Here is a 19,082-nt window from a genome sequence, read left to right as displayed (position 1 = left end):
AGTCCGCGGGCCAGCATTCTACCCACTGAGCCAAACCGGCCAGGGCCCTTGGGACGTTTCTTTAAGCAGCGACGTCGAGGCCAGTGTTCGCACGGAACGCGTAGGGTGACCGTGAGGGTGTGCCGCGGCCAGCCCGGCTCCCCGCTGCTGGGCGCTGTAATTGGTGAGATTTCCCGGCATTCTGAAGTCAGGCTCTGGAGTTCTGAAGAAGAGCAATCCCTCTGAGCCTTTCTGTTAGATCCTAACATGCTCTCCGCTGGATGGATTGTGCCCAGTTTGGGGGACAACAGTGAATATTTCTGCCTGTGACAGGCACGGAAAAGTAGGTGCTCAAGTTGGGTGTTTAGACTTCAAGTCAACCCATGGCAGGGTCCTGGTGACCTTCTGAAGCCGTGTGTGTGTGTGTGTGTGTGTGTGTGTGTGTGTGGGCATGTGTGCACGCATACACAGTCATATGTGGTTATTCCTTCGGGATCTAGTGATAGTCCGGGAGCACGGGAAAGGCCCGGATTAACCGGCCCATGCGGAGGTGGGCGAGTGCGTGGCTGGGGAGTTCCCTGGCATCGCCCCGTGCGGTCTGCCCTCCTGGCCGAGCGCCCATCGTGACGTGGTCCGAGGGGGAAGGAGTGGCGGGAGGGCTCATCGGACAGCGGGCGGGGCTTCGTCCCTGTTTACCTACCGCTCCTGGGGGGGCTCACGCCACACCCCGCAGGGGCTGGGCAGCACGTGGAGGGAGCCCACGCGTGCGTTCGTTCGTGGCCTGGTCCTGGCGACGCCTCACGCCTCCAGCTCCGGGTGAAGGGGGCCTATGGCCCCGAGGAGCGAGCACTGCGGGAGGGATCCCAGGGGCGCGTACCTGATCACCGCACGGAACGACTGCGGACATGTCTTCGGGGCTGTGCCCCCTGACAGCACGTCCGCTGCATCATCGCCGCTCCCGGACGTGGTCTGTTCCCACTCGCACAGCATCAGCCCAAGTTCAGCTGGATGACTGCCTGCAGGGGTGCCGGGCGCAGGCCGTGGTAGATACCGTGTCATGGGGCTCGGGGGGGGGGGGGGGGGGGGCGCCCGGCGGGGAGAATGGGCATCTCGGGTCGCCGCTCGGCCTCAGTCGGCCCGTTTTCCCTAAGGACCGAACACGGCCTCGCCGGGGCTGTTGGAGGACGAAATCTGCCCCCGGCACATTGCGGTGCCCAGGAAGTTGTGGGTGTCAGCGGCTCCACTCACCCACGTTTGGAGAAAGCCCAGGCCTGGACGGCAAGGCCACGTGGTCCTGTCCCGACCGTACACCCTCCCCGTGTCCGCCTTCCCCTGCCTCCGCGTGCCCCGTGGCCCGGCGCCGTCCGCCTGCCGAGGGGCCGCCCGGGCCGAGGGTCCCACGCAGGGGGCCTCACGCTCGGCCTCGGTTTCGTCATCTGGAATGGGGTCAGTAACCGTTTACTCACCGTGGTTTTGCTGTGATTTTTAAACGATTCCACGGGAAGGGCTTGGGGGCGAGCTGGCTCCCGGTCACTGATGCTGTTTGAGCTCTGCCGTTCGGTCTGATGGCCATGCCCCTGCCTGCCTGCCTGCTCACTGCCTGGGGTGGCCCATCACCCCAGCTTCTCTTTCCTTCTGCCCCTTCATCTCCGCCCTTTTCAGGCCTTTCTCCCCTAGTTGCCTTCTAGCAACTTCCAGCTGCTGGGACTCCACCTTCGTTTTCCCCTGAAAGCCTTTGTCTTGCTAATGATCCTTCAGGCCTGGCTTCCAGGGGTCCCATTGGTTCTGCAGTGTTTCCCACGCACTCCTCATCGTTGGGCTTATCTTGCTGGTGCCATGTCTGTCTGCCTCCCCTTTTCCCGAGAACTCCCGGAGAAGGGCCGAGCCTTCATTCTCTCCATGTTCCCAGCACTTCCTGACCCAGGCAGACTCGGGCCGACTCGCTGATGAGTTAGGAGCACGCGTTTTCCCTAACTAAGTGCGTGTGGTCAGCTTGCCGTTCCGCTAAGCGGGAGGGAGCGGGGCGTCCTGTTGGTGGATTCTGAGGAGGGGTGTCCACCGGAGGCCTTGGCCGTCCTCGGGGCTGGAATTGAATGAGACCCGGGCAGAGCCGTAGCCCGCGCGCCTGGGGGACGTACAGCTTCCGTCACTGGTGAAGGCATAGGCCCGGGTGTAGCTTAGTGGGGGTGATGTCAGCTATTGGGTATTTGCGGCCATTTTTCTCATGTTTGAACATATTTCTGTCCTCATTACTTTGAAACTCCTGTGAATCGTCCTGGAAGGGTCAGCAGCGTCCGGTTGTGGACGTGCGATGTGACATTTCCCTCCTGGGTCCTCTGAGTCGCCCAGATGCTAATAAGCGGAGCCATACACAGAGCATGTGTGTTGCACACAGCATAGTGTGAGAGATGAGACATCAGTGCAGTTTGGCTCACGGAGGATGCGTGGGGAAAGGTGGCATGGGCCACGCAGAGTGGGTGTTACGTATTAACTTTCAGAATCGGCAGGAAACGGAGTGGGATGTCTCATGGTTCTATCTGAAGCACATCAACGGGCCTTGAAGGGGCTGTGGTTACATGTGATGACCGCATGACAGTGAGCTGCACCCTAAGGTTACATGTGGCTACATGTGATGACCGCATGATAGTGAGCTGCACCCTAAGGTTACATGTGGCTACATGTGTTGACCGCATGACAGTGAGCTGCATCCTAAGGTTACATGTGGCTACATGTGATGACCGCATGACAGTGAGCTGCATCCTAAGGTTACATGTGGCTACATGGGATGACCACGTGACAGCTGCATCCTAAGGTTACATGTGGCTACATGTGATGACCGCATGACAGTGAGCTGCATCCTAAGGTTACATGTGGCTACATGTGATGACCACGTGACAGTGAGCTGTACCCTAAGATTACATGTGGCTACATGGGGTGACCACGTGACAGTGAGCTGCGCCCTAAGGTTACATGTGGCTACATGGGATGACCACGTGACAGTGAGCTGACCCTCGGCCTTGTTTCCATTGCCCGCAGCTTTGCCCTGTCCGACGAAGCCTACCGGTCCCTGCGAGACCAAGACAAGGACCAGTGCATCCTCATCACCGGGGAGAGCGGAGCCGGGAAGACAGGTAAGACCAGTGGTCAGCCTCCCTCTCCACGCACTGGGCCGCGCGGCGCCTTTGCCACGGGCTCCGGGTCTCCGGGCTGCCTGCCTCAGGGAGGCCGGGTCCTCGGGCTCCGGAGGCCGCAGCCACCGCTCCTCTCTGCGGAGCGACGAGGGGAGGCCGGGAAAGGCTGCCTCTTCCCCGGAAGCCCACAGAACTGAGAGTCTGGCCTGTAGAGTTAGGTGGGCTGTCTGTATGTCCAGTGCGATGACAAAGATTAGGTGCAGAATGTTGCGGAACCAGGTAGGAACCTCTGTATATGTTCTGGAGGGATTAGCTTTCCCCGTGTGCTGGTACTGGAAGCAGTGTGTGTGATGGATGGCCTGGAGCGGGAGGTGGGTGTCCCCGGGCCCGGCGACCTGGAGAGGGTGGGGAGAGCTGCCCCGGAGCGCACCCTGCAGGCTCCTGCTGCTGTCGGGTCTCCTCCGCGGAGCCGAGGGCCCAGGAAGGAGGAGGCGGGGAGATGGCGGCTGCATGTCCGTGTCATCTTTCACACGCTCTCTTTTAAAATGACAGTCACAGACACGGTGCGTTAGTTTCAGGTGTGCATCCAGTGATCCTACCTGTGTGAACCTCACAATGTGGTCCCCTGGGCATGTCGTGGCCGCGGTCACCGCGCGGAGCTGTGCTATTGCTGAATGCACCCCAGTGCGGGATCGCGCGTCCCTGTGGCTGATTTACAGCGTGCGCTTGTGTTATAGCCGAGACAGGCCGTTGGTCATGTCTGCTGGTTTGCCAGAGTGGGATTTAAATGTTTCCACTTTCTTGGCTATTTCGTTGTCAGATTAATAACCTTGATTTCCACCTGCCTGGCGTGGCTCAGTGGTTGAGTGCCGACCTGTGAATCGGGAGGTCAGGGCACATGCCCGGGTTGCAGACTCCATCCCCAGTAGGAGGCAGCCTACCAACGGTTCTCTCTCATCATGGATGTTTCTCTCTCTCTCCCTCTCCCTTCCTCGGTGAAATCAATCCTATATAATAAATGGCTAATATGCAAATTGTCCCCTCAACTGGGAGTTCAAACGGGAGTTCGACCAGGGGGTGGGGCCTGCCTGTCAACCACCCGCAGCCCCTCCCCCTGACCGGCCCCTCCCCCTGGCCGGCCCAGCCCAATTGGCCCCAATCAGGGTGGGCCGGCCAGACCCCACCCATACACAAATTTGTGCACCGGGCCTCTAGTAAAAACATATTTAAAAATAATAATAATGCAAGAATGAATGGTTGCACCTCCTCACAAGTGTGCACCCACTTTTGCCCCGCCCTGTGCTTTCTGCGGGTCTGGTTGTACCCATTTGTTCCTACGTGAGTCATCCGGTGTGGGCTGTGGCCGCTGGTTTTGATGCATTTTGGCAGTCCCTCATCTCGGGAACATATGCGCCAAGAAGACAGCGTGGCCACTAATTGGCCACGTCGGCGACCTCCTCCTTCTGGGAGGGTCGAACGGCACTTCCTCGTGGAGGGAGGGCCCGTCTCCCGTTGGCTCCGGATCTGCCTTTTGGAAAAACGGGGAGGGGGTTGCTGGGCCCGTTTCAGAGGGTTGGCATTCCTTCTTTTCTTTTCTGTTCCTCTTTGGTTTTGTTAATCCTCACTGGAGGATGTTTTTTCCATTGATTTTAGAGAGAGGCAGGAGAGAGGGGAGAGAGAGAGAAACACTGATGTGAGAGAGCCACATCCATGGGTTGCTTCCCACTCGTGCCCCAACTGGGGTGGGCAACCTGCACCTGGGATACGTGCCCTTGACCGGAATCGAACCCCCCCGGCCCTTGGGTTCGTGGGCCGACATTCATTGGGGGCCCGGTATGTGCTAGGCACTTTGCCTATCATCCCGCTTTTCAAGAAGTGGCGTTACTAACAGCCTAAATCACCGTGTGGTAGCAGGGGCTTATTTTGTGAGAAGTGTCCGCTTCCCTGGGTCGTGACCCCCCCGGGGTAGCTGATGCCGTCATTGGTCTTCAGTGCTGCAGACGCTCTTCCCTGCAGGGTGTGTTCTGTGACGCGCGGGGAGGCGTGTGAGCGCGTGGGGTTCTGGGCCTGTTTATTTCAGCGTTGCTGTGCTAAACAAAACATTCCTTATGGCCCGGCCGGCGTGGCGCAGTGGTCGAGCGTTGACCTATGAACCAGGAGGTCGCGGTTCGATTCCCGGTCAGGACACAGGCCCGGGTGACGGGCTCGATCCCCAGCGTGGGGCGTGCAGGAGGCAGCTGATCCATGGTTCTCTCTCCTCACTGATGCTCCTACAATGGTGCCCACGTAGCTCTAGGCAGTGAGCTCCCAGTTTTCCGATGTGGATGCAAAGCACTTGTCGAAAAGGACTCAAGCACTGATGGGGCGGGGAGGCGGAACCTGCGGGAGCCATCACCACGCGGTCCCAAGGACATCAGAGGGAATCTGGGCCTGGGAAGATGGTCCCGACGCAGGAAGACACACACATGATGCGGTTTCTAACTTCACAGTTGCTTCCGTTTCCACGCACTCCCAGCCACCGGCTTACAGAGCTAGGGAGCCGCCGGCCTCGCTCACGAAGGCCTTTAGTCCTGAACCCCAGCGACCTGCCTGCGCTCCCTCTGCCGCGGCTCTGCCTGTCGCTGAGCGGTGTCACCGGCTCCCGGTGGCCGCAGCACACGCGTGTTCGGGCGGCGCATCTCTGCGGGAGAGCTGAGCGAGGCAGGCCAGGGCACACTGGCAAGGCCACGCCTGTGGAGCTGTTGCTCAGTGAAAACCTCGCCACTCGCGACCGCCTTGGAGTAGAGGCTGCGCTTCCCGTGGCGAGACCCGTGCTGTCACCACGAACGGACCAGCGGGCGCTGCCTGCGGGCGGGTCGCTGTGGGGGCGCCGCTGGGTCCTGCTGTAGCTCGGAGGCCTCGGGACTGCAGAGGGCGTCCTTCCAAGCTTCAGAGTCCAGTCTCGTTGCACACAAACAGGCCTCGTCGACTCAGCAATCTCATTCTTTTTTTTTTTTTTTAATCTTTATTGTTGAAAGTATTACAGATGCCTTCCTTTTCCCCCCATTGACCCCTTCTAGCCTGCCCCTGTCCCCCGCCCCAGGCCTTCACCACCGTATTATTTGCATACAAGGTCTTTGGTTGATCCATTTCCACCCTCCCCCCCCCCCCACACACACACACACCCCTGCCTTCCCTCTGAGATTCCTCAGTCTATTCCATGCTTCCATGCCTCTGGATCCACTCCTCTCAGCCGTTTATTTTGTTCATTAGATTCCACATACGAGTGAGATCATGTGATACTTGTCTCTCTGACTCAGCAGCCTCATTCTTTAGGAAAACTGGGCCACCGGACCTGGGCAAGCTGGGTCCCTAGAAAACTTTCGGCATCTTAACCGAGGAGGTAGAGAGGGATACAAGTAGATAAATGTGTCAGGATGTGCGTGTGTGTAGATGAGTGGTTCTCTCTGTACGCTCTCCGACCTGTAGCATGTAAGTCTTAGATGATCTGTGTGCGACCTGTATGTCCCACGGATCTCTGAGTGCACACACGGACAGCTGTGAACTCCTGGACAAATGTATGAGCCGCGCTGTGAAGAGAACTCAGAAGAGGCCGTGCTTATGTTCACATCGCTTGTTCTTCGTTCTTTTTGGACTTCGTGATTGAGTGCCTGTGGAGCTGCTTCGTGAGCGTGCATAGGTTTTGATATCTTAGCGGCGAGATTCCCATCCTTTTGTCCTCGTGGCGCAAATGACTTCCATCGAAATGTTCCTATTCCATTTCTTACTCACCCCTTGCTATTTCATAGGGATTTCTTTCATAAAAATATTACACAATTATATGATTATGTAATCCTATATAATAAAAGCCTAATATGCAAATCACCAGACGGCGGAACGACCAGTCGCTATGACGTGCACTGACCACCAGGGGGGCAGATGCTCAATGCAGGAGCTGCCCCCAGCCCGCAGGCCCCAGGCTGGCCAAAGCAGGTGCCAGCAGAGCCACCGCCCCCCCACCCCCCGATCGCCCCACCAGTTGCCCACAGATTGGCCCTGGTCACCAGCCAGGCCTAGGGACCCTACCCGTGCACGAATTTCATGCACCAGGCCTCTAGTAATTACATAATAACATGTATTATTCGCAGTGTAGTACGAGGTACCAGAGAATTCAGAGTTAAGTTAGTCATAATTCCTGCCTTATCAGGAATTTAAAGTCCCCAGAACCATAAACCACCGCTATCACCCCTTTCTGCTCCTTGTAGAAATGAGTTCTGATCCATATATTCTGCTCTCATGGCATTTCTTACCGGGCAGTTGTCTATTAGTGCCGTTTATTCGGTTAAACCTAGAGATTCTACCGTTTTCCAGGTAGAAGAGTTTTGACTTCAGAGACTTCATCTTTTGTCTGTCTGGTTGTTGATGAATTTTAGGATTCGAGTTACATTCAAACATAAATGTACATACGTGAAGTATCTATCCGTTAGAGAAACGACGGACTAAGAACTGATTCTGAGCAATACTGTTGCATCTAGCCACCCCCCTACCCCCCTTGATTTTCACATTACAGCCCTCGTGCCTGATTTCATAACTGGACGTTTGTACTTCTTAACCCCCTTCCCCTTCTGCCCATTTTAAATGCCAGCGTTTTTATGTCTAAAATGGCAGTGCTTTTCCGATCTCTGAGTACACGTGAAGAGTACCTTTTAGTCCCAGATGGAACCCTTTCATACCCTTGCAGTGCACTTGAAGGACATTGTCATTGAGAAGGTGACGGCTGGATTAATGCATTCACGACGTGTCCCTTTGGAAAATGCACGTGATTTAATGCTGAGATTGCCAGGGTCATCTCTACTTGGTCCCTATAATTGTCAACCTAATCCAAAGCCTAGACTTGGAAATGTGGAGGATGATAATTACTGATTCTCCTCGGAAATAGAGTATTTTTTATTCATAGATAGTATTACATAAAGTTTTGATTTGGAAAAATACCTAAACCTTTAAATAAAGTTCAAATTTACTTGAACTTTAGTGGAGAAGAACTAACTAAAAGGAGATAAAGGAGAAAGCTTGGTGAGGTCATTTTTATTCCCTGTGTTCACATGATGCAACATCGTGATGCAATATTCTCAACCATGCTGGGTCTTGCCGCTTATCTTTCCTGGCTTACCTCTCCAAAGAAATTAATATCTCATGAACTACTTAAGGTAGAGACCCAATGTTGTGTCGGGAAAACAATTATGAGTTGTCTCCTTTAGACAATGAGTCTTTGTTTGGGAGAAAATGACTCTTAATCCTGGCTTCCAAAAATAAATTATTAAAATGAGCCCAGTATTAGAATTCCTGAAAGTAGTTAATTAAGAATTTGAACACAGAAATTTTATAAAGAACTTAGATATAAATATCCTTGAACTATATTTAAAAGTTATACCTGATTTACTTAAATGATTTTATTTTATTTTCAATTGGCTTTTATTTATTTTAGAGAGAGAGGAAGGGAGAGGGGGAGAAAGGGGAAAAAAAAGAGAGAGAGAGAGAATTATGAGTGTGAGAGAAAAATACTGATTGGTTGCCTTCTGTACGCATCCCGGCCGGGGATTGAACCTGCAACCTGGATGTGTGCCCTGACTGGGAACCGGACCAGCGACCTAATGGTGCGTGGGACCACGTTCAGCCAACTGGGCCACACTGGCCAGGGCTTAAATGATTTTAAAGTTAGTAAAAGCGATTCGTAATTCCAGTGTAAGTTAATCCTCTTTCATATCCCAGTAGATATTGTGGGCTTGTATTTATGTACAATTTAACAGCCAGATGATATAAGTCAAATTCAAATTCTAATGATCTGTTCCTGATGCCTTTTTTTTTTTAAATCAGAAGTGATCCTAAGAGAACTGTTTCCATATTATTTTTGCCATTAAAAGGTCTCTGAGATGCCAAATTAACTTTAGAAGCCACCAGAGTTGATTCTCCCCCACCCACACACACACACACACACACACACAGAATTTTTTCCCTGGAATCCATCCTGGACCAGAAAAGGGTTGCCAGAGAACTCAGTGGTCACGTACCTGAAGTGTGAGCTTGGGGCTATAGTGAGCTCTGTTAACCCTGAAATGAACCAGCAGCCTGACCTGGGCTTTTAATACAGTTTGTTAATGTATCTAAAAGAAAACACCTTTTCATTGAAAGTGTGTGTGTGTGTGTGTGTGTGTGTGTGTGTGTGTGTGTTTGCCACTTTTTGGGACAGTTATTTTGCCTATAAAGGCTTTCAGTCTTCTAATAGTATAATGGATAGAAAGATAGGCAGAATTTTCAGGTCAAGAAAGGAGACTATACATACGTGAAGATGTAGGTGGGAATGGGGGCAAAGAATGCTGCTGAGAACGCAGAGGAAGAAAGTCTGGGGGTTGCTTCAGAGGCCAAGCTGCTGAGTTGGGATGTGAGGGCGATTCAGGGGAGTGGGAGGCCAGATATCACAGGGCGTGAGGAATTGGCTGGGAGGGCAGCCTCGCCTGAACTTGAAAACTCGAAAGCCTAGAAAGAAAATTCCTCAAGTAACCAGAAGAGTTCCAGTTTGGATTGGTGGCTAGAGGGACATGTGGCACCAAGAAGTCAAAAAATACCCTATCTAATAAAAGCGTAATATGCAAATTGACCATCACTCCAACACGCAAGATGGCTGCCCCCATGTGGTTAAAGATGGCTGCCCCCATGTGGACACAAGATGGCCGACATAAGATGGCCAGCAGGGGAGGGCAGTTGTGGGCAATCAGGCCAGCAGGGGAGGGCAGTTGGGAGGGACCAGGCCTGCAAGAGAGGGCAGTTGGGGTCGATCAAACCTGCAGGGGAGGGCAGTTGGGGGGGACCCAGGCCTGCAGGGGAGAGCAGTTAGGGGTGACCAGGCCTGCAGGGGAGGGCAGTTAGGGGCAAACAGGCTGGCAGGGGAGCAGTTAGGCATCAACCAGGCTGGCAGGGGAGTGGTTAGGGGGTGATCAGGCTGGCAGGCAGAAGCGGTTAGGGGCAATCAGGAAGGCAGGCAGGCGAGCAGTTGGGAGCCAGCAGTCCTGGATGGTGAGAGGGATGTCCGACTGCCCGTTTAGGCCCCATCCCTCAAGGGGTCCAAGATTGGAGAGGGTGCAGGCTGGGCTGAGGGACACACAGCCCCGTGCACGAATTTCGTGCACCGGGCCTCTAGTAACAGATAATAGAGCCTTGGCCAGGGGGCTCAAGTGATGGGCGCACCATCCCATACACCAAAAGGTGGCGGGTGTGATTCCTGGTCAGGGCACACACCTATGTTGGGGGTTCTATCCCTGGGGGGCGCTTACAGGGGCAACCGACAGGTGTTTCTTTCTCATATCAGTGTTTCTCTCTCTCCTCCTCTCTCACTGAAATAATAAAGACATATCCTCATATGAGGATTAAATAAAACGTAGTAGGATATAAACTCTTTGTCCATAACTGAGGTCAGGTCGGCCTGAACTGGGCAACAGCAGTAGTACGTACACTTGACCAGCTTTTAGGGGAGCCCTGAGGACAGGACAGTGGGAAGTGTCACCCAGGCCCTTTACACAGTGGCGGGGGGGGGAGGGGTTTAAGGGACAACACCCTTTGGAGGAAGGGCCTTGCAAAGATGGCAAGACCTGTTCCTGGCATTGCAAAGGTGACAAGACAGACGTTTCTCGAGTGCCGTCCTTAAAGGGAGACAGCAGAAACCAGCCGTCACAGACCACCCCAGAAGCTGTGTGGACCCACTGCATTAGGCAGAAAGCAAACTGCAGGAAGACCTACCTCCAGCCATTGCCAAAGCGCCCGGCCTCCCCCGCCCCACAGCCCTCAGGCTCCCTGAGGCGGTTTGCTCCCCTGCACCACACCTGCCAGCCCCCCAGACGGAGTCACCGAGGCCTTGGGAACTTCAGGGACCTGGGTGCTCCTTGGTTCCTGTTAGTGACTTCAGGTTTGCTCAGAGGCCCAAAGCAGCCGTTTTCAACCCGTTTGCCGCAAGAATTGTTACAACAGGCGACACCCGACTATCCAGTGCGGGGCACTGACCGCTTTTCGCTTAGACGGTCAGATAAAAAAAATGACAGCAGCCAACACAGCCATAGCCGCCCGGTGGGAATGCCCCGTCTTGAACCATAAATGTACAGGCCATACCCCAGAGCTGCCTCTCGTTGGCCACGTTGCATGAGAAGGCTGCGTCTGATGGGTTAAATCTGGGCACCAGAAATCCTTCTGTTCCAGAATTGGAAAGTGAGGTCGCATCTGACTGGTTAATTCTGGGAACCAGAAATTCTTAAATCAGGTATAGGCACCTGATTTTTAAAAAAGTCACTTTGGAGCAAAACGGGTGGGTAATTACTATTCTTTATTTTTTTTGTAAATCAATCCAAATTATACCTATTTTTTAACATATTTGTTGGTGTGCTGCGGAACTTTAGTCGTTAGCTGGCGTGTGCCAGGAGATGAGAAAGGCTGGAAATCGCTGCCTGAACGCCAGTGTGCGGGCAGCGTGCCCCAGCGGCACCCAGTTCATTTCTTCTCGGCGGCGGCGGAACGCAGGGTTCAGATCGGCCCCTCGTCCTCAGGCAGCGGTGCCCTCCCTCCCCGGAAGGCGCTCCCGCTCTGGGACCGCCCGAGCAGAGCCTGGAGAGAGAGCCAGCTTGGGGGGTTGGCTTCCTTGCCTGACGGCCAGCTTGGCAGAGGCTTCCTCCCGCCGCCACCCCGCCGCAGGCGGTTCCCAGAGCCTGGTGACGGAGCATGAGCACGGCGGCTCAGCCAGAAGCACATTCCAGGCAGCTCGGCCTGGGAAAGGCACACACTAGGTCCTTTCCCAGAGTTCCGCGGTGCGCGCGGCCCTCCAGGCAGCCCTGCGCAGAGAGGAACCCTGTTTTGCTCCGTCTGACTCACTGTGCACACCCCCGTGCATCGACGTCAGACCTCCTTTTCCCTGAATACTATGGACATTGCTTGGAACTCAGTACTAACGGGGTCAGGTTCACTCTAGCCGGTTGGACTTAGTGGTTAGAGCGTCGGCCTGTGGGCCCAAGGGTTGAGGGTTTAATTTCTGATCAAGGGCTCAGACCTTGATTGGAGACTCCATCCCTGGTCCTGGTTGGGGCCACCTGCCGGAAGCAACCAGTCGATGTGTCTCTCTCACATCAGTGTTTCTCTCTGCCCCTCCTCCCGCCCTTCCAGTCTCTCTAAGCATCTGGGGGAGAAGAATATCCTCGGGGGAGGATTGGATAAAAGGATCCCTAGGAGGCAGGTGGAGGGGGACGTGGGCTGATAGGCTTGGGAGGACGAAGCCACCAGAAGCAAGTCGTGTCCACCTTTGGGCCAAGAGTCCTTGGAATGCGTCAGGCGCCTGCTCTGTCTTCACCAGCTCACCTCCGGAGCTCCGAGAGAGCTGTGTACACAGCATCCCTGGAGGGCTGTTTCCTGTCACCAAACCCTTAGATCAGCTGCTCACTGTCTGTTTGTTTGTTTTTAAATATATTTTATTGATTTTTTTTACAGAGAGGAAGGGAGAAGGATAGAGAGTTAGAAACATTGATGAGAGAGAAACATCGATCAGCTGCCTCCTGCACACCCCCCACTGGGGATGTGCCCGCAACCAAGGTACACGCCCTTGACCGGAATCGAACCTGGGACCCTTCAGTCCGCAGGCCGACGCTCTGTCCACTGAGCCACACCGGTCAGGGCTGCTCAGTGTTTTAATTGAGTTGAAGAGGAATCAGTTTAGTCTAATGGTGAGCACACCCGTTTGGTTTAGAACAGTCCTTTAAACATTTTTAAATCTATTTGGTAAGGATACCCAGGTTACCAAGTTGTGTTGGGCTTGAGTCAACGTGTATGATAGAGTCATTTCACGTGAGCGGCCGCCTTAAGGAGACAGTCCCCCTGGGGTGTTGCGGGCGATGTCCCCCAGCGGATGGGTTAGCGGCCCGGGGTACCGTAAGCACAGTTCCCGTTACAGCCCACTCAGGGCGTGTTGCTGAAGAGGAAGGACAGATACTGTAACAGTTTTCCAAGGCGGTACGTACTCCCAGGTGGAGAGGCATTTGAAACGCTGTAGGTGGGTGTTGTCTTCCCAATTCCTTCCTCTGAATCTCTCCTTTTTAAATCTCAGCTTCATTTGCTAACCTGGCTTCCTCTCCCCCACAGAGGCCAGCAAGCTGGTCATGTCCTACGTGGCGGCTGTGTGCGGGAAAGGGGCGGAAGTCAACCAAGTCAAGGAGCAGCTGTTACAGTCCAACCCGGTCCTGGAAGGTAGGCCTCCCTGTGGACGTGGGGTCCGTACGCGTGGACCGGGGTCCGGTTTGCGGGGCACGCGGAGCCCTGGGCGCTGCAGCCGCCCGATTAGAGTCCCTGCTCTAGGGGAGTTGTTTGGCTCAACCCTTTGTGCCAAGCCGTAGACGGTCAAGATTTAACGTGTTTAACGCAGGGCTGCTTTGGGGTTGGCGGGGGCTGGGGGGGGGGTACCCCCGGTGTGGTAACCCCTACCTACATTGTCAGGCCTCGCCCTCTTCTTCCACTTTATCACCAGGAGATGCCATGCATCCTTATCCCCCACATGTTGGGATAAGTCACCAAAATGCCCTGACTTGGTGAAGAGCAGAGACTGAAACATGTATTCTGTTGTTATCGGTCATTCTTCCCCCTTAGTCACTTAGCACCTAGAGCAGCTGATACAGAAAGTGCCGTGTCTTCCTCTTATTCCCGTGTGGGACTTGTGCAGTCCCTGCCTTTTGCCTTTACGTTCGGGGCTGCCCGTGTGGTTGCGTGTCTGCACGTTGGTTCTGAGAACGCCGCGATCTCGGGAGCAGCTCCGTGGACGCCACGGTCGGCCTCTGTGGTTGGAATCCGGCCCTCGAGCCGATGGCGATGGAGGCGAGGCCACCCCGGGCAGGCAAGGGGAGGGAGGCCTCTGTGGGCATGCGCTCCCTCGGATGGGATCGCTGCACTTCCCGGCTGGGCTGCTCCGGAAGCGGACATCCAGAACAGCGCTCTTGGAGAAACAATGCTCCGGAGGAATGTGTCTCCAGCGCCTGAGAGGGAGCCCTTGTCTTCGCGTCTGTGGCCCACGGTCAAAGACGCCCCTGTTCAGAGCTGTGCTCAGCGATGTGCCACTCGGACTTGTTTGATGAAAAGAGGGCTTATGGCCTGCAAATGCCGCCCTGAGTAAAGTTTTTTTGAGGCAATTCCTTCACTCGCCCTTGACCTTCAAGCCACAACACACTGCCCTTTATGCATCGGCACCCGGAGCTGGACTTCGGGGCCGTGCAAGTTGGTTCACTTGGCGCCTCGACATGGTCACACCCACCAGGAAGGCCTGGCCCGTGAAAACCCCAGGCTGTGTCCTGGTCCTCCCGGTCCTGGGCCGCACTCACCGTTCTCGAGGTTGCGCTGACGGCCGTCCAGCCTTCCGGCGGCGGGGTGGACGTGGGAGGGGAGTGCGGACCTCGGCCAGCACCCTTCCTGGCGTGTTCCCTGTGTCAGGTGTCCTCGCTCAGCGTAGCGCCTCAGTCTGCTCTGTGTTAAAGAGAGAACGCGGAGTCGGGGACCTGCCACCCCACTCCCACCCCAGGCGGTGTCTCTGCCCTGAGAACTGCCCTGTCGACTTTATGAACTTGGTCTTAACTGAGGAGGACTCACCTTTTTTAAAAATATATATATATATTTTATTGATTTTTTAACAGAGAGGAAGGGAGAAGGATAGAGAGTCAGAAACATTGATGAGAGAGAAACATCCATCAGCTGCCTCCTGCACACCCCCCATTGGGAATGTGCCCGCAACCAAGGTACGTGCCCTTGACCAGAATCGAACCCGGGACCCTTCAGTCCGCAGGCTGACGCTCTATCCACTGAGCCAAACCGGTTTCGGCGAGGACTCACCTTTTTTAAAAAAAAATCAGAAACATTTAAAAAGCCAGCGAATGTGCCCTGATCGGTGTGGCTCAGTGGATAGAGCATCGGCCTGTGGACTGAAGGATCCCGGGTTCGATTCCCGTCAAGGGCACATCCCTGGGTTGCGGACTCAATTCCCCGTAAGGGACGTGCAGGAGGCAGCCGATGAGTGATTCTCTCTCATCATTGATGTTTCTCTCTTTCTCTCCCTCTCCCTTCCTCTCTGAAATAAATAAAAATATATTTTAAACAATAAAAATAAAAAGCCAGCTAATGTGAAATACATCAGGTTTGGCTGCTGAATATCCAAAGTGAACTTCAACTTGAACACACACTTCCTTGCCTGGTCCCGTGGTTGCTTTCAACGCTCGGACCAGCTTTACGCCCCGAGTCACCATGTGAGCTCTCGCTGCTCCAGTCATCTTCTCTCCGTTGGGTTGAATGAGGTGATGGAAGCTTCCAGAGATGTGATGCTGGTCTCTCCGTCTGAACATTCATTTCTGCTCACACATCATCGTGTCTCAGTCTTGCCAGCTGCCGTGTGGCCCACGGATCCCAGTTAACAGCCGAGGGACCGGCCGAAACGCAGAATGTCATGCCCTGATCCGCTGGAGCCAAGCCTGCGCCTCGCAAGATCCCTAGGCCCTGGGTGTGCACAGTAGAGTGTGAGGCGCACGGCGGGGCTTCCAGACCCTGGGACAGGGGTCCTGTCTGCTTACACGGCATGTTCACGCAGTCTCCCCTGCCTTGTGCACAGCTGGTGAAGCAGTCCTTTGACCTTACGACACTGTGAGCCGCCCGCGCTCAACGGAACACTGTGTGCCGGGGAGGCATCAACCTGGTTCTTAGGTTCCCTCATTTCAAAGGGGGCCGTGGGGGAACTCGGGTCCGAAGCAGTGGAGATTGGAACCCACTTGGATTTTGAGTCTTGGGCCAGTTTGGCTTTCTTTTTTTTAATTTTAAATATATATATATATATATATATATATATATATATATATATACATACACACACACACATACATACATACATACATACTAGAGGCCCGGCGCACGGATTCATGCACCGGTGGGGTCCCTCGTCCTGGCCTGCAGAGATCGGGCTGAAACAGGCTCTCCGATATCCCCCAAGGGGTCCTGGATTGCAAGAGGGCACAGGCCAGACTGAAGGACCCCATTGGTGCACGACTGGGGCCAGGAAGGGACCGCAGGAGGCAGCCAGTCAATGATTCATCTCACCCAATCCCCATCGGCCGGACCCCAGCAGCAAGCTAACCTACCAGTAGGAGCGTCTGCCCCCTGGTGGTCAGTGCGCGTCGTAGTGACTGGGCGAACAGTCAGACACCGCATATTAGGCTTTTATATATATAGGATTTGGAGAGGAAGAGAGAGGGAGGGAGATAGAAACATCAACGATGAGAGAGAAGCATGGAACGGCTGCTTCCCACATGCCCCCATACTGGGGATCAAGCCCACAATCCGGGCATGCGACCTGACTGGAAATTGAACCATGACCTCTTGGTTTATAGGTCGACGCTCAACCCCTGAGCTACGCCAGCCGGGCTTGGCTTTCTTTTTTTCTTTTTTTTTAAAAATATATTTTATTGATTTTTTTACAGAGAGGAAAGGAGAGGGACAGAGAGCTAGAAACATCGATGAGAGAGAAACATAGACCAGCTGCCTCTTGCACACCCCCTACCGGGGATGTGCCCGCAACCAATGTACATGCCCTTGACCGGAATCGAACCCGGGACCTTTCAGTCCGCAGACTGACGCTCTATCCACTGAGCCAAACCGGTTTCGGCCTTGGCTTTCTTTATATTCTAGAAAGTTTCACTTAGGTCTGAGGGACATGTTTAGCCTGTTGGCAAGGATGTTAGTTTTCGAATCTCTTCGTCTTTCTGTTATAAATAGCTTGACTCCAAACTAATTAAACAATTTAAAGCTTCTTGGGGCCTTGTTTGACCTGGCGACCTCAGCAAGTTCCACAACACTTCTGGCAATCGCAAGTAGTAGTTATCACTGAATGACCTTATTCGCCGAGGATAATGGTGAAGGGCTCAGAAGCCGAGCCTGCTAGCCACTCCATTCCCTGCTGTCAGCAGTTAAGAGATCCTGAGTCGAACGAGATTGAGTTACAGTAATAACTGGGGGAAAATTCCATGAATCATAGGAATGACGCTCTTTTTCTATGAACTTATAAGACACGGGAGCTTTAGTAGACTTCTGTTAAGTGTGCTTCTGTGGAAATTTTCGACATTTGTATGTTCTAGGATTTATAAATTGCACGTATGATTACTGCTTTATCTTTCTGCGTGAAATGACTTCCTGTCCTTTTAACCATGCATCAATCCCTTTCTTCCTAGCTTTTGGAAATGCCAAGACCGTCAGGAATGACAACTCCTCTCGATTTGTAAGTATTTGTAAAGCACAAGTGTTAACACTAATATTTAGCTCGTGCATGTGTAAACAGTCAGGAGATGTTTAATATTTCTTAATAAGCACATTTGAAAAATAAGAACACCATTGCTATTGAAACCCGGAGAGTTTTATACGGACTGTTCTTTGCTTTCTGGAATTTCCCTTTTTTCATTCTTGGAGTGACAAGCTATTTTTTTTTTTCCTTCATGTTTTCTCATCACTTATCCTAAGATTCCATGAGCAATTTAAATGAGGCTATTTAGAATAACTCTTCACTTGTCTAAATTTTGGTATTTGGAAATCATAATTAAGAATCAGAAATTAAGTAGAAGGAAGGATAAACTGAGTTTGTATGCTGCACCGGTTTTATTACAATGATACCAGGACTGAAGGAGGTGTATTCTAAAGCTCAAGAGAGATACAGTCACTAGGATTGGCAGCTAATGGGGGCGGGGAGAGAGGGCTGAACAATAAAAGCTGAAGCTAATTGTTGCTTGGCATGGGGCTGAGCTGGAAAATGCTGATTCCGCTGAGAGAACTTTCCAGCTTCGTCTCCCCTCATCTCTGCATGACTGCACATCTGCCCACAGGACTCTCCAGCCGAGCCCCACCCCACCCCGCCCCGGGTCTTTCCCGGGACACAGACCCTGCCTGGAGGCAGCAGGGGAGCATGCTGAGTGTGAGGCTAGGGGAGCATTTTGAAATCGGTTCCTTCTTTTTATTTATTCACTGATTGATTTGGGAGAGGGAGAGGGAGAGAGAAGCATCGACTGGCTGTCCCACTTACGTATGCATTCATTGGTTGATTCTGGTATGTGCCCTGACTAGACACGAGCCCAAAACCTTGGTGTCTTGGGACGATGCTCGAACTAACGGAATTAACCCGGTCAGGGCTCGAAATCGGTTCCTTTTTTCTAGAGTTTAACGAGTTTTATATTAAAAGATCATTGACTTCATAAGCTCTCTTCTCATACACGACTTGGGACCGATTCTGATCTTCGATGCCTCTTTGCCGCAGACCCTGCCTGCCCTGCCCCTTCCCCTTCCCTTCCGTCAGCGCCTTTGGCTGACCCCCCTTGGGGTTCCCAGTGCTCCGGGCGAGAGCGCGGCCTCCGAGGAGATGGTTGATGGCTTGGGAAGCAGAAGGTTCCGGTTGCAAGGCTCTGCCTTTTTCCCGTTGGACTAGCCCTGCCCGCCCTGCTGTGGGAACACGGCTAATCTCATTACACAAATAGAACGAGCAGCCACGGAGCGTGGGCAGAGAGAAGTCATTCCAAGAGACCAAGCTGCTTTGTGGAGGTTTTGTGTTTTGCTTTTTGCAAATGGCACAGGCTTCACAAAAAACATTTGCAAATATACTTAGTCCGTAGACCTTCAACATCGAGGACACCGTGTTGCTCAGAGTCTTGACTACTTTGTGGCATTTGAGCGCTACTGAGAGGCTTGGCTTAAGTAAATTCAGAGAAATCCTAGTGTGACAGAGGTGGTAGGATAGGAAATTAATACTGGATTATAGGCTAAATCACTTCATGCCCAGCTTTATAGGCTAAATCATTTCATGCTCATCTTTGAATCAATGGGATTAAATGGAATAATTTCCACCATTTTATAGTTTCTAAGTAGTTAACTTTCCATTTATTTTATTTTTTAAGCTCTGTTTTT

The 19,082-nt window shown here is 53.2% G+C and overlaps 1 protein-coding gene across 4 annotated transcripts in view; it reads left to right on the top strand.

Moving 5' to 3' along the window:
* Positions 1–19,082, top strand: part of MYO1B (myosin IB) — a 115,733-nt gene that overhangs the window by 33,015 nt on the left and 63,636 nt on the right. For all 4 annotated transcript variants that reach the window (XM_054723298.1, XM_054723295.1, XM_054723297.1 and 1 more), the window contains exons 3-5: positions 3,016–3,110; positions 13,257–13,361; positions 17,366–17,412. In XM_054723298.1, the coding sequence (XP_054579273.1) occupies positions 3,016–3,110; positions 13,257–13,361; positions 17,366–17,412 (247 nt within the window). The remainder of the gene's footprint in view (positions 1–3,015; positions 3,111–13,256; positions 13,362–17,365; positions 17,413–19,082) is intronic.

The sequence above is a fragment of the Eptesicus fuscus genome, chromosome 11, assembly GCF_027574615.1.
Source record: "Eptesicus fuscus isolate TK198812 chromosome 11, DD_ASM_mEF_20220401, whole genome shotgun sequence".
NCBI classification, from domain to species: Eukaryota; Metazoa; Chordata; class Mammalia; order Chiroptera; family Vespertilionidae; genus Eptesicus; species Eptesicus fuscus.
Note: the sequence above shows the minus strand (reverse complement) of the source record. Positions and strands in the feature narration are given on the sequence as shown.